Source organism: Engraulis encrasicolus, chromosome 16 (assembly GCF_034702125.1).
Source record: "Engraulis encrasicolus isolate BLACKSEA-1 chromosome 16, IST_EnEncr_1.0, whole genome shotgun sequence".
Taxonomy (NCBI): domain Eukaryota; kingdom Metazoa; phylum Chordata; class Actinopteri; order Clupeiformes; family Engraulidae; genus Engraulis; species Engraulis encrasicolus.
Window position 1 is genome coordinate 5,585,988 of NC_085872.1, and position 14,164 is coordinate 5,600,151.

A 14,164-nucleotide genomic window follows, 5' to 3' on the forward strand; every position below is an offset into this window, starting at 1 on the left:
TAACAAGTGTAAAGGATTCCCTCAGTTTATGTGATATTTGCTCCACACAACAGGGATTTCTGGCCGTTAAGCCAGGAAGAGATGTGTCCGCAGGGCACCTCAGGAACTGAACCCGAAAGGCCATATTATTTCAAAACACAATTCTTTAGCTTTTTTGCTAAAAGTGATCTCACCAACATTCCACCTTTTAGTGAGATTACAGCCACTCACTCACATTTACATTCAGTAGCCTATAACTGTACGTCTGCTTTTTAGGTACTCTGGCCCTTTTGAAACATGAAAGGCTCAGCTATTTGGTAGAGAAAAATACATCAATGCAAACAACATGTTTACTGTAGTTTTTTGGGGATACCCAACATAACGCATTATAGAAATCACAAAAAAAGTTTTGTTGGAAGAGGGCTTCCTGGACTCAAAAAATGTTCTCTTTGAGGTGCTCTTTGGCTGAGCAAATGCAGAAGTTGAAAAGGAAAATAGGGTCATTTCACGTGAAATCAGACACTTTGGGACCCGACCGACCCGGATTTCAATAATACTTGGTGTGCATTTTTAGTAGCAAGGTAGCACCCTAGAACAGAACTGCATTGGTTTGAATCTGACATGAATATTAACACATTCAGTCCCAAGTCAGGTAAAAATACGGTTTTGCCTCCCATGCGTTTTTACGTGGTTTTTTTTGGATTCTGAATCTACATTTTCTCATGCACATTCTGTGTGATTTTCGTAATAATGTGATGAACAGAACTGACATAGATCATGAAAACTCCTACAGAGTCAGGATCTGGATATTTCATCATCTGCGCATTTTATTACACACAGTATTTGAGTTTTATTATAGCGAATCAAACCACTTCCTGATCACGTCACGTCACGTCTCAATATACCTAGAGCATCAAAACATGTCCTGTTAGTGCCTTGCTAGCTAGCCTGTTCCTAAACATATGATGGAAGGATAAGGAGTGTTGCTGTCATCAAGATAGGTGTAAAATGGAAGGTTGTAATGAAAAACAGCATGCAACACAGCAGGAAGTAACCTTTGGCACATCTACTTTTATCTATAGAACGAAAACTGCCAGTAAGTGACATTAGCTAGCTAGCATTTCAGATAATGTGGCTCTGAACAATAGCCTGACCAGTTGAGTTTTGCATCGAAATAGTTTACTTGGAAGCTACTGGAGTTGTTCTTCAGACGTGAAAATTAGAGATGCAACGGATCCTGATTTTTAGGATCCTGCCGGATACCGGATCCACTGTGTAAGATCCTGCCGGATCCGGAACCGGATACCGGATCCTACGAAAGGGTTGACACATAGCCAACTTGCACACGTGGGCCCTTTTTATTATGTTGGCGCAAACTATTTTTAAGACTCATTGGCTTACTGCCACGCTGCCTTCAACGGCCGCTTCCAAAGGACTTTCACTCCATGCAGCGATTGGGGTTGTGAGACTGACTGAAAAGCCTAGGCTACGTTAAAAGTAGAGATGCCCCAGATCCTGATTTTTAGGTAACTACCGGATACCGGATCCACTGCTTAAGATCCTGCCGGATCCGGATAGTCTGAAAAACCCTATTATCCTGCCGGATCCGTAACCGGATCTTGGATCCTGTACATCGCTAGTGAAAATGCATTTAGACCCGCAATGAATTAAGAACCAAACACCAGAATTTCAGGTGTTGTTCATGGCATTGCAGGCTACGTTAAGACAAGGAACTGGCCATTTTAAAATGTTAGATTTTTAGATAATCAATTTTAAATTTTTCAATTTATCATAATTCATATTCTGAGGGTTGCTGTATTTCAAGCTGATTATCTAATTTGTAGATCCAGAAAAGAGCTTTCAAACAACACCACAGACAGCTTTTTGTGACCAACACTGACTGATAAAATCAAGGCTGAATGTATAGTGTCCTACCCTCACATGTGAACCTTTCCTAGTCTGTTTCTCCCTTAATGTTAGTGTCAGATTCAAACCAATGCAGTTCTGTTCTGGGTGCTACCTTGCTACTAAAAAGGCACACCAAGTATGATTGAAATCCTTGTTGGGTCCCAAAGTGTCTGATTTCACGTGAAATGACCCACTACCAAGGCACTCTCATCTATCAAAAATAAAAAGCCTTTATTGCATGGCTTGGTTACAGTAAACCTTTAAAGAAACTCCAACATGTTTCGGCCCCCTGGCCTTCCTCAGGGAGTCAAACAAGTTTTTTTTTAAAGTTTACTGTAACCAAGCCATGCAATAAAGGCGTTTTATTTTTGATAGATGAGAGTGCCTTGGTATTTTTCCTTTTTCAACTTGTACAGTATTATAGCTTTAGGGCTGAACAGACTCATTTCCACTCAAAAACAGGGAGTGGTCATAGCAAGATGTCTCAGGCAGCTGCTCCTACTCAGATAGCTGAATCACACACACACCTCCTGCCCTGCCTGCCTCCAAAAGACAGGCAGTAGGTTATGTTGTGTCTCTTTCTGTGAAATGGTAGCACATCCTGACCTTGAGCAGTAGGCCTGTGTGTGTGTGTGTGTGTGTGTGTGTGTGTGTGTGTGTGTGTGTGTGTGTGTGTGTGTGTGTGTGTGTGTGTGTGTGTGTGTGTGTGTGTGTGTGTGTTTGTGTGTGTGTGTGTGTGTGTCAGGCAGACTGCATTTCAGAGAGGCATTAGCCTCATCTCTTATTGCCATCCAGTTGTCTCCTGGGACCTGTAGTTCATACCTGCTAGCACAAAGAGCGGAAGGCTATGAATAGCACAATTTGCAGTGTGTCTCACTGGAGAACAAAGCCTCTGTAATTAGACTCCTGCGGCACATGAAAGCTGTGTTGTTATTGTAGTGAAGACAATCACTGTGGTGCACCTAAGAAGATGGGCACACATGCAAAGAAGGCATCTTGGGGAAAACGCCTGGCACGGGAACAGATTCAAGGGGAATTTAAAATAACATGTCGCTTCGACAGATGAATCAGGGAGGAAACTAACTCATCATAGCCTGCAATGGTTACTGTTTCCTGTTCTTGCAGTGGGCAGTCCAGTGGTTGCTTCCATCCCAACCCAGCGTGGTGACATCATTGAATTTCATTAGAAGGTAGAAAACAGCTTTTAAAAATCAAATGAAAGGGAATAACGGGCCATCTGGGCGGAACAAGCAGGATGCCTTCTTTCAGATGGTTGACAAATCCGGTAAAACATCTGGAACATCTAGATACACGGTGCCCTGAGTAGGATGGTGGCCTTAGTAGGTATTGCAACTATGCTGCTCTTTGAAACTGTGCTGCCTATTGCCAAATTCGATCTTTTCATGAATACTTACTAAATAATAAACTAACATCTACTAGTATGACCAAAGTAAGTTTTGCAGCTAAAAATGTCTATTTCTTGAAAATGGCGGACAAGGAAAAGATCCCACTTTTCGTGTATGAAAATTGCAATTCTCCCAGTCATAATGAATGCCCGTACTTACAATTTGATGGTGGTGGTAAGTATTCATGAAAAAGGTAACATGTGGGAATGGGCGGCATAAATTCTGGAAATAAACTACTAAAAATATTACACTTGAAGTCTTTTTTTGTACCATCTCTGGTTTCATGTGAACTGATATGAAGGTAGGGGAAGGGAAACTGTGTCAGGTATGTGTCCTTGATGAGCCTTCCTCATGTTTCTGTGTGGCTAGCGCAGCCACCACATCCATGGACCAGCCAGGATGCGTTTCAGATAGCCTGGCAAGCAGCGAGGACAGATGTGGCACCCATACGACCGTCTCTGCTGGATACTCTGTGCGAATAGTACAGTTCAGAGTCCTAGTACAGTTCAGACACACCTTCAGTGCCCAGGGTGCCGTACAGTGTGGCCAGGTGCAACTCTCACTGAGCACCAAATCTGATTCACTAAAGGCACCATTAGACTAACAGAGAGACGGTGCCCATTCCTGCACCTAGTCTCAAACCGGACGGCGTGACGGCGGCGGCCGGGAACCGGAAACTTGGTTCACGATGCAAACCGAAAAATACTTGGTTGTTCTCTGCAAACCGTGACGACAACGTGGATGTCAACAGGTTCGGGTAAGAAATGGTCAAATGCGGAAAAATTCAGAGCCCGGTATGAAGCAGGAGGTTCAGGTAAGCACTTTTGTTTCTGAACGTAACTGGTGGTCGGCCTAAAAACAATCTAAGAGCACTCTGTTCTTTTCCTCCGTTGAGTGTAGATTACAGCATTCCCTGCATTTCCTAATCAGCGTAATTGAAAGTGGCATAGACTACATAGTCATTGCAGTCAGCAAAAAACAGTAGCCTGAATTTGCTTACTGACATTCACTTGCTCTGCAGTTTCCATCAGTTCCATTAGACTCTGAGGCTGTTTATATATATATAAAAAAAACTCTCCCATCATGTAAGGGAGTGCAAACCACAGACCAAATAGATCTCTGGCACTATTTCCTACAGAACATCAATGTTGTGCAGACCTGACAGCATTTGAAACATTTTACTAGGAGGTGATTGGTTGCTGGCAACTCCCAGTTGTGTGAAAAATAGACTGTTGCATGTGGACCACCACAGCCTAGCATCATAATAGCTGGCCTATTACTCTGGAGGCGCTGACTTAACTGACAGGGGCCCTTAAGAGGGCCCAAAATTGGAATCTTTCATGTGGCCCAACACTTCTGGCGGCGCCCCTGTCTGTAGTCATCACCAAACCTGGCCGTGCTGTACAGGATAATATCTTAGAAAACAGTGTTGCAACACCGCTTGCACTTCAGCAACTGAATCAGAGGCCATTAATGCCAAGAGGAGGCAAGACAAGCCAGCTTCTTGTCACAAATAAATATACTTTAAAAATAGTGGTGTGATATCCACCAGACCGCAGCAGTTTTCTTGTGGAAACGGACCTCTTCACGGTCTGAATGAGGCTGCAAGATAAAGGCATATGGGTCCGCTGGTGTTATGGCCGTAGCTGGCTGGTTCTGCATGCCACTGAGTGCTGCAGCTGGACCCGGGCCGCACTCAAAAAGCTCGAGTGCCAAGTCCTGCACACCACAGACAAAAGGCACAGCTGCAGGGGCTGGGGGTCAGCAATGCCAGAGGCCCAAGAGGAGTATAGGACACACAACAACTCACGCTCTCACACACAAGCAAACACATAAGGTTGATGGGGGGAAACCCACTACCTACCTCCTCTTACATAGTGCTGGTGCACAATAACCATTTTCCTGGAGTGAGTTACCCAAATTTAATAACCATCAACAGGCATGCCCCCTACAACAGCATGCACGGTTTTCCCTTCCTTTTCTCTTTCCACCTGCTAAAAGGAGGTGAACGAGGGGAAACAACAAGGTGCAAAGAAACGACTTCTTCCACCACACTCATTGACTAGTCTCCACTCCTCATCTCCACTAATGTCCATTAAAATTCCAGCAGCATAGTGAATGTCCATCAGTGTTGTGGGTATTTAGTGTCCCTAATCTCCAGTCCATTTGCACTCAGCCTTAATAGCCATCTTCTGAGGTCCTGCTGGAGTCTCCCCCTCTGTCTGTCTGACTTACTTATTTATGTATTTCGCTTCTTCCCAGTCGATTTCTTCCACAACCCTCGCCACAATCGAGCCAGAAGGTGCCGTGCAGTGGCAGAGCACATGTAAACAAGCAGGAGGTTCATTACAGAGACAGAGCTGAAGCCGGCTGGCTCATTCATTTCTACCCTGCTCGAGCGTGTGTGAGGGGTGCCCGGCTCAGTTTGAACCCTATCTGCTCAGGAGGAAGTGATGAGGAGGCGATGCTAATAAACTGGCCCTGGCAGCTGATTAGACTGCCAAATGCCAATTATTCATCTGCTGAAATGATCACTTGTCAGAGACTAATGAAGCCACAATCACTGTAAGGAGTGGGTCTCATCTTCTAATCACACTAGCGTATGGCTGCTGCATGCTAAATCTTCAACAGTGACAGGACACAAATGTCTATTAAAGAGGATCGGTAACTGCACTCAGAAATGCTAATTTAATTGAAAAACATAATCTAAACAAGAACAAACTACTGCATCTCTGTGAGTAAAAGCCCCTCTTTCCCTGTCACAAAGGCGAACCAAGGACAACATGTATCCTCACGACACCCCCCAGGTAACACACTGAGAGGTGTTGTTTATGTGTGGTTGGCTTTCAGCAGACCAGAGGCTACACTGTGGCCTACATAAAGCAGCAAGCTCTGCACTCTTCAGAGAGTACAGTGCAGTGCTTGGAGATCCTAGAAGCCAGACAAGAATGACATCCTTTTCACGAGTTTCAGTAAAAAAGAACAACATGTTATGACACAAAAAGGAGAACGTTTTGTAAACCTCCGAGATTCCACGGGGGGGAGAATGTCTGTTAATGCCAGAAATATCCGATTCATAATCAGTCAACATAACAGTAGGCTACATAACACTGCAATGTCACCAACAGACAGAAGCTCCTAAATTATGGTATTACTTTAATGGACTTGAGAAGGAGCAGTAATCATTGCCAGTTCCACAGCAGCAAATAACACCCCACTTCCAATTGTTGCAAAGATGTCTATTAGACCTTCTTCTCCCTCCATCTCGAATGGCTTTTCCTTTCATGTCAAAGAGAGGATTCATTCTAGTCGAAAGAGCCACATGTGAAAACCTCAGATGTCATACAACTGTGATTAGAGATGTGACAGCGACTAGGGCTTAGTGAACCAGGGCCCCCTGCCAGCAAGTGATGTCCCGCTTTTTGGCACATGGGAAGCTAATAAAAGCAGAAATAATCTCCATAATTATAATTTTCTAGTAGCGGTCATGAGCTGCAGTATCAGAGTCAAGTCCTGCTTTGCAGCACTAATCCTACAAATGCAAGACTAATACTTCAGAGTGCCCTGGGTGTAAATTTCTGAGACACGTAAGCTATTAATCGATGACTCTATTAATAGATTGGGCTCAAGACAATGTCCGCAGAACGGATATGAGACCTGACCTCACTTGAGACCCTCTTTCTATTCATCAGAACACAGCGGTTCCAACCAAGAGGAAGACGATTCTCCCCTGGGGGTTCCATAAACTGCAGCATGGCTGGTGTTATGTTGGCTGCAGGCATTCTGCAAAAAAAAAAGTCATCAATAAATTCAGGAAGTAAGATCTGGTTTCTAGGAGGGGTAAAAACTGACTCATCCATTGATCTGGACCTCTTCCTTTTTTCTGCACACAGACAGTTGCCCTCCGTCTTCCCGTCTCCTCACAAGACATCTAATACCCAGAGATATCTTCAGAAGTACATCATATCGTGTCACTCCAAAGCTGTTTTAGCAATTATAAGCATTGTGTAAAAACCATAAAGGATAAGTCTACAGTCTATATCCTCATTAATGAAAACGCCATCAATACATTCTATCAATCCTATGAAAATACCATTCAATCTTTGTCAATACCATTAATTCAAGTTTCAGTCACTGAAACTCATGATAGTAACACAGCTCATAAGAATGAGCCACCAGCTGCCTGCCAATCAACACAATTCAGTGACAAGTGAAGACAGAGAAGTGTCCCTGACCCCATTTGCCACCCACGCCCGCGCCTTTCATCGATCACACTGTGTGATAAAAGCCCCCTTCCGCTGTCCCTGTTCCTGCCACACTGAGGCAGCCGCTACGCCTGCCTAAATGGCGGCGTCTGTTTCTGAACGCCTCCAAAGAGGAGTCTGTGGTCACCATGGCAGGGAGCAGGACAGCCATTAAATCACCTGCTTCCATTACAAAATCAATTACGGCAGAGTACCGCTTTAGTCTCAAAGGCCTGCTAATGCTGGAACATCTCAGCCAGACACAGCAAGGTCAGGCCAGCTACTCAAAAGGACACAAACAGGAAAACATTCAATTTGGCCAAAGAGTTGCCCTTTGTCTGAACGCCAAACTGCATGCTTCAGTATCACAAAACTATTCCTGTTTCACTTGTTAGAGTTGCTGTGGCAGATCAGTGCACTCTTCTTCCTTGATGCTACAGCTAGCCAAGTCAACTCTAGCAGTAAAACACATCAAAGTTACCAGTAAATATTTTTCACGAAACGACACGTTTGCAAGAGAGAGAACACACAGAAAGTTTGTCAAGTTTTCACATGGCCTGTAAAGACAACGTCCTAGAGAACACCTCACTGTTACTACAAGATGGAGGCCCACTCCTCATATCCCAGAGAGATCTTTTGCAGCCTCCTTCAGCAACGGTTACCTTGGGGGGACAGCCAGTGGCCAGCTGCTGCAGATGCTCAGAGGTCTGGCTGCAGGAGAGGAGGTCGGAGCAGCAGGCCGAGCGGCCCAGCCGCTTCATCAGAGACGAGATGAAGCTGCAGCCACAGCCACACATTGACTTGCTCATCAGAGAGGATACAGGCTCAGAAAGTGCCCCGGAAAAGAGAGAATGAAACTGAGCCACAAAGGGGGAGAGAGAGAGAGAGAGAGAGAGAGAGAGAGAGAGAGAGAGAGAGAGAGAGAGAGAGAGAGAGAGAGAGAGAGAGAGAGTAAGAGTGAGAGAGGTTCTGAGTCTCCCGAGACCGGTCCTGGTGTTTCCACTCTTTCCGTGTTAGTGTGTCGTGGGCTTCCTGTTATCTCCAAAGTCTGGGGATCCTGCAGACACCAGGCGCCTCCTGTAAGCCCCTCATGTACGGTGCACAGCCTTGTACTGCCCTGTAGCTGCCGGTGTCCGTTCCTCTGCAAGGAATAAATGCACTGCACTCCTCCAGAAAACACAGGGAGGTACGCTGTGCTCACAGTGTGTGTGCCACCCTCCCTTCTTGGCTCACCTCCCTCCACCTCTGCTTACAGTCTGCTGCTGCTGCTACTGCTACTAATGCTTCCATCCATTCTCTCTGATATTCTTCCTCCCTTTCCTCTCCTCTCCTCTTCCTCTCCTTCTCTCCCTCCCGTCCTCCTCCACTCCATCCCCTGGCAGCAACAGGAGCACTGCTGTGTTCCCACGCCTCTTCCCCAGGCTCCTCCCCGTGGCCTGATGGCAGCGGTCTGCAGCCAGCTCCTCACTCTTCACTCATATTTGTTGGCCCCACCTACTCCCCTGACTGACACACACGTACGCACGCACACACGCACACACACAGCCAAGTGATGGACACCTTGGTTAATTAATTAATCCATGCCACTTTCAGTTCAACACACAATTCTCTCATCCCCAACCGCATATGTCCATACGCTGTCTATTCTGTTCACTAGATCACCCTACAGAAAAGCAACACAGCCTGACTGGCTGATAACATTTCGTATCGGAAGTGACCCTAAGGGATACGGCTACTCAGATCCGTGCATTTTATGTCCAGCCATGATGATGGGGTGACAGTCATTGTTCTACACTTCAGATTGGTCATAGCAATCAAAAAAAGAGAAAATCAAAATGATGCTATTAAATTGATTTTGCACCGTCTGCATCAAACACAGACATTTTCACTCTGCTTTTAAGCGAGTCACAAAATCCATTTGAGCCGCGATGGGAGGAGAACAAATTGCACTTGCAGTAAAAGCTCAAATAAAGCTGCAAGGCTGCCAGGGCACATATGGCAAAAGCAGAGAGACAGTATTCCTGTCTGATGGAGGATAAATAAGAATTCTTTGTCATGATTTCAGAGTTGTTCTCTCGCTCCTCTGCGTATCTCATCAAGTGCTGATCAGCTGCTGATGAAGCCTCTTGCCAGGATGGCCGGCAGACAACATGCCAATCAGTATGTACCGTATGCTGTACTCAGGGGGGTGGGGGGGGTGGGGACAACTATGCTGCTCATTCAAGCTGTGCTGCCTATTACTAAATTTGATCTTTTCATGAATATTTCAAAGTCATAAACTAATATTTATTAGTATGACCAAAGTACAGTTTTTCAGCTAAAATGTAAATTTCTTGAAATTGAAAATGGCGGACCATCATTCCCAGTCATAATGAATACATGGAATTTGAAGGTCATGGTAAGTATGCATGACAAATGTAACATTTGTGAATGGGCAGCATGAATTCTGTAAATAAACTATTAAAAATATTACACAGTGCACCTTTAAGTGCGAGTTCAGGATAGGCCTTCTCATGCAGACTCTTACACAAGAGAGAGAACCTGCAGTAGGGTAAACTTCAAACAGTTTCTAACTGGAAAGGGGAGCTTTACACAGTTAAATAGAGATAGGAGCTGAACGATTACAAAACTCCTGAGATTGCTATCTACACTCCATTACAGAAACAGGATGAGGTGAGACACTCCACAGAAGCACACACACATGCACACGCACGCACACACGCGCGCATGTGCAAGCGCACGCTCACGCGCACACGCACACGCACACGCACACGCACACGCACACACACACAGCTTCATCATTCCGCCTACTTTCTCTGGTCGGGTACACTCAGCCAAGCATCACTGACTGGAAATGAACTGCAGTTTGAGTGACAGGATGGTGGAGGGGAGCGGAGGACTAGAGAGGCCAGGAATGGCTCAGCAGGTAAAGTAAGGCAATTTACACAGACCTCCACCATGGTTAGACTTAGTTTCACAGGACAGAGTGGAAGAGACAAAAAAGTTCAAAGGAGCAGGGAAATATTGTCCTGCAGAATGGGAGACTGTGAAAAAAGGGATCATGGACCAGAATGCATTACAGTAAGTGACTAACAACTATCTCCTCAGAAATGGCAAATATGCATGGATGGTCATGTGGTGTTATTCTATTCTTGCCCTCTCACTGCTAACAAAAGACACAAGTACCCTAGTCAAAACAAGATCTAGTGTCTAACCAGCTAAGAAGGTAATTAATAACTCTAATAACAAAACAAGAACCAAGTGCCACTGAGAACTGTGTCAAGAGTGGATGGTGCAGAATAACTGTGGGTATTAGAAGTTTGGCCACTTAGCCTACTGCCCTAGAAAGTTGCAATGTGCTTATTTGTAGATCAGACCAGAGTTGAGAATAGTAGAGGAGGAAACAAAGAAACACACACACACACAGACTCACCTCGTATGCACACACGCACGCACGCACGCACGCACTCACGCACTCACGCACTCACGCACGACCAGACATCACAGATCACAGAAGGAAAGGGGGAACTGGGCTTGACCGAGCCTGGGTGACACGTCAGGCCCCGATTAAATCAGCGCTGATGCGGAGGACATTCTCCCCTATTTATCTACTCTGTGTATAAGAGAGATAAGGTGAGGATGAAGAGGGTGAAGTTGGGCTAAAGCACCATGTTTGTTCCCAAAAAAATGCCATCTTTCTGAAATCTAAGGAATAATTACGTTCTACAGTATCTGTCATAAAATGTAAAGGGCACAAACAATACATGGGAGCAAGTTATTGACTTATGTTAGCTCCTCCGTGTGTAATTATGATATTTCTCAACAAATCAAGGTGCTGGAGGCTGGACAAAACCTGGACATTACAAACCCTCCATCCTGCAAAATCCAGACAGACCAAGTTAGGACATTTTGTCTTTGGCCAAGATACTTTCTGTTTGGCTTCAGCCTGTTTAACTTCCAGACAAAGACAGAAAACCTTATTTGACATCGAAAGCACCGTCTAGAAAAATGTAATGGTGGTCCATGGCAGGATTACAGCTTTTAAGCTCCTTTCCTGCAAAGGTAATGAGAGCCAGGGTGAAAGGGCGGCGCTGTTCATTATTTATGAATGATGCTTTTCACAATGTCAGCTCCTCAGTGCACAATCGATCAGGGCCCATAAAAAGGCTCAGTGCCGAACTCTGCGCTATCTTCCACCAGACAGAAAAATGTCACTGATGCAGACTCGTATCCGGTAGACAATGGGCAGGGAGAGGGGGAAAGAAGGAGGAGGAAAAACACAGAGGCAAAGTCAAAGAGGTCAAAGAGCAGCAAACAACATTAATCAATTTGCACAAACCTTCTTCTATTACTTTTCTTGTACTATAATAGCAACCAAATCAATGCCATGGTACAGTAGCAATGCACAAACAATGCAGAATAACGGATTTATGAAACTATTGCCATCTTCAAAAAGTAATGCACTCCCTCTATTCTATCCAACAATGGTCTATTCGGATGATATCTACTGATGTAAAATGTGTAAACAAGAAGGTAGCAACTAGTAAACAACCAGTGTAACTACGCAACTACATTCTGTTTATTTATTATCCAATTCAATGTTTTCAGTTTATTCATTATCAGTGCGAGAAACACTGCTTTAATTATTTTCACAATTTTTGCACATCTGCTCTTTTGACACTGTTGCTCCACTGTGTAGAACTGGGACTTGCTGTAGCACCATACCTTGAAAGCACTGCACACAAGTATCACCATGGCCTTGTGAAGCTAACCTGGTTCTCACGCAGATGGATATTGTGAAGCAGCTGCACCAGAGGAAGTGACCAAATCCGAGCTATTCCACTGAACAACAGCAGACTGTTCACAGATACAGTCTTACACACTCATGAGTTGGAAGGGCCTCAAGACACATCATGTTGACCTCTTGGTGGGGATCTGGGACACATTTTTGTTTAATTAATACCAGGCCACATCTGTACTAATCCTGCATTCTTTGACAACTTCTCTACTGGATCAAAAACACAAGTAATCAAAACTGACAGGGCAAGAAAGTGAAACCCTTCAGTGCCGATAGAACTTGAACACAGGAGGTTGCAAGATTTCCATAAGAAATGACAAGGTCTCATTAAGTTCTTTTCTCTCCCTAACCACTAAGAGGCCATCTCCTAAGATCAACCGAGCACCGTGCATTCCAAGAAGTGTTGAAGGGAAATGAACAAAGGTGGCAGCTTCCCAAACTCAGCCTATTGTTATGACCAGAGTCTCACTTAACACAACAGCCATTGTTGCATTTTCAGACACTGACTTTATCTCGGTCCTGTGATCCGGAATAGAAGAGGACCAAAACACCACAGGTTGTTATCGCCCTGGAGGGGAGCTGAGGAAACCTGCCCTGCGTGAGATAATGACACCATTCACATCATTTCATCTGCTTGCTAATCCCAAGTCCCAGCACTGCCATTATTGAATCTAAGACACTTGAAATTCTGAGCAATGGTTGCTATTAAGTGATAATGCTTTTTTCAAAGTTTCAGAAAAATCTTGGCTATAGAATTCCCCCTGCATAAACTGCAGGAAGACAGACGACAATGTTGTACGTACTACAGTAGTAAGTATTTCCAATATCCCATGACTGAGTGACTAACAAAGGGGTCAGACTGAGAGACTGTCATGACAAGGGGCATGAATGGAGAGTTTTTTTTGACAATGCCCCATATAGAGTAGGGCGTAGAACAGTCTTGTTAGGCTTGGTTTACCAAGAACCATCTCACAAACAGCAGCCTGCAATAAGATGCAATGTATAACACAGTACCACAGTGTCAAGAGAGAGACCATCAATTCCCTAAGTATGTTCTTCTCCCTGCTCTATATCAGAAGACGAGGACACCCGTCTTCATTCTATCTTCAGAGAGAAGCACTTCTGTTAATGAGCTGTTGGTGTACAGTAGAGGTTATTCCCCGTCTCAGACAGACAGACAGAGAACAGAGAACGAGCCTGATCCCCAGAGGATGCATCAGAACTGCCTTTAAGAGCAGAGCTGGTCCGCATCCCTCAGACCTGGGCATTAAGTGCTGTACAGATACGTGCACTGTTTTAAGCAACCACACAGCAAAAGCCTCTGGTGCACATCAGATACAGGATATTTAGTATTTGCTCGCAAATACTGAGACTTTAAATGTGCAACAGTAAGTAATGAAAAACGGGCCTTCTTTATACATAGGAACGCACACAATCCTCAAGATCTTGATCTGGTGTGATAAGTCGTGGGTTGTATTGCTTTATTGTTCATTTAATGGATCTCCTTCTGAGATCTCAGTTTTTTATAGATGTAGCAATCCACAGCCCCCTCTTGTGGCCATGGAAACCATGCTGGTCAACAATGGACATGTGCCTATACTGTATGTATTCACTACATTGGGATCCATTCCAAATGCCAAGATTATGGGGATTTGGAACGTATAAGACTAATTTTGAAGAAATTATCTAATCTTGGTTTAAAAGGTACAGTATGCAATATTTCAGTAGTTTATTTCCAGAATTCATGCTGCTCATTCACAAATCTTAATTTTTTTCAAAAATACTTAAACCCACCATCATATTTTACGTATTCATTATGGCTGGCTGGG

The 14,164-nt window shown here is 44.5% G+C and overlaps 1 protein-coding gene across 1 annotated transcript in view; it reads right to left on the bottom strand.

Moving 5' to 3' along the window:
- fbxw7 (F-box and WD repeat domain containing 7) overlaps window positions 1-8,392 on the bottom strand; it is an 86,726-nt gene extending 78,334 nt beyond the window's left edge. The window contains exon 1 of the mRNA XM_063218406.1: window positions 8,194-8,392. Coding sequence (XP_063074476.1) covers window positions 8,194-8,346 — 153 coding nt within the window. The 5' untranslated portion in view covers window positions 8,347-8,392. The remainder of the gene's footprint in view (window positions 1-8,193) is intronic.
- Window positions 8,393-14,164: the final 5,772 nt, after the last annotated feature.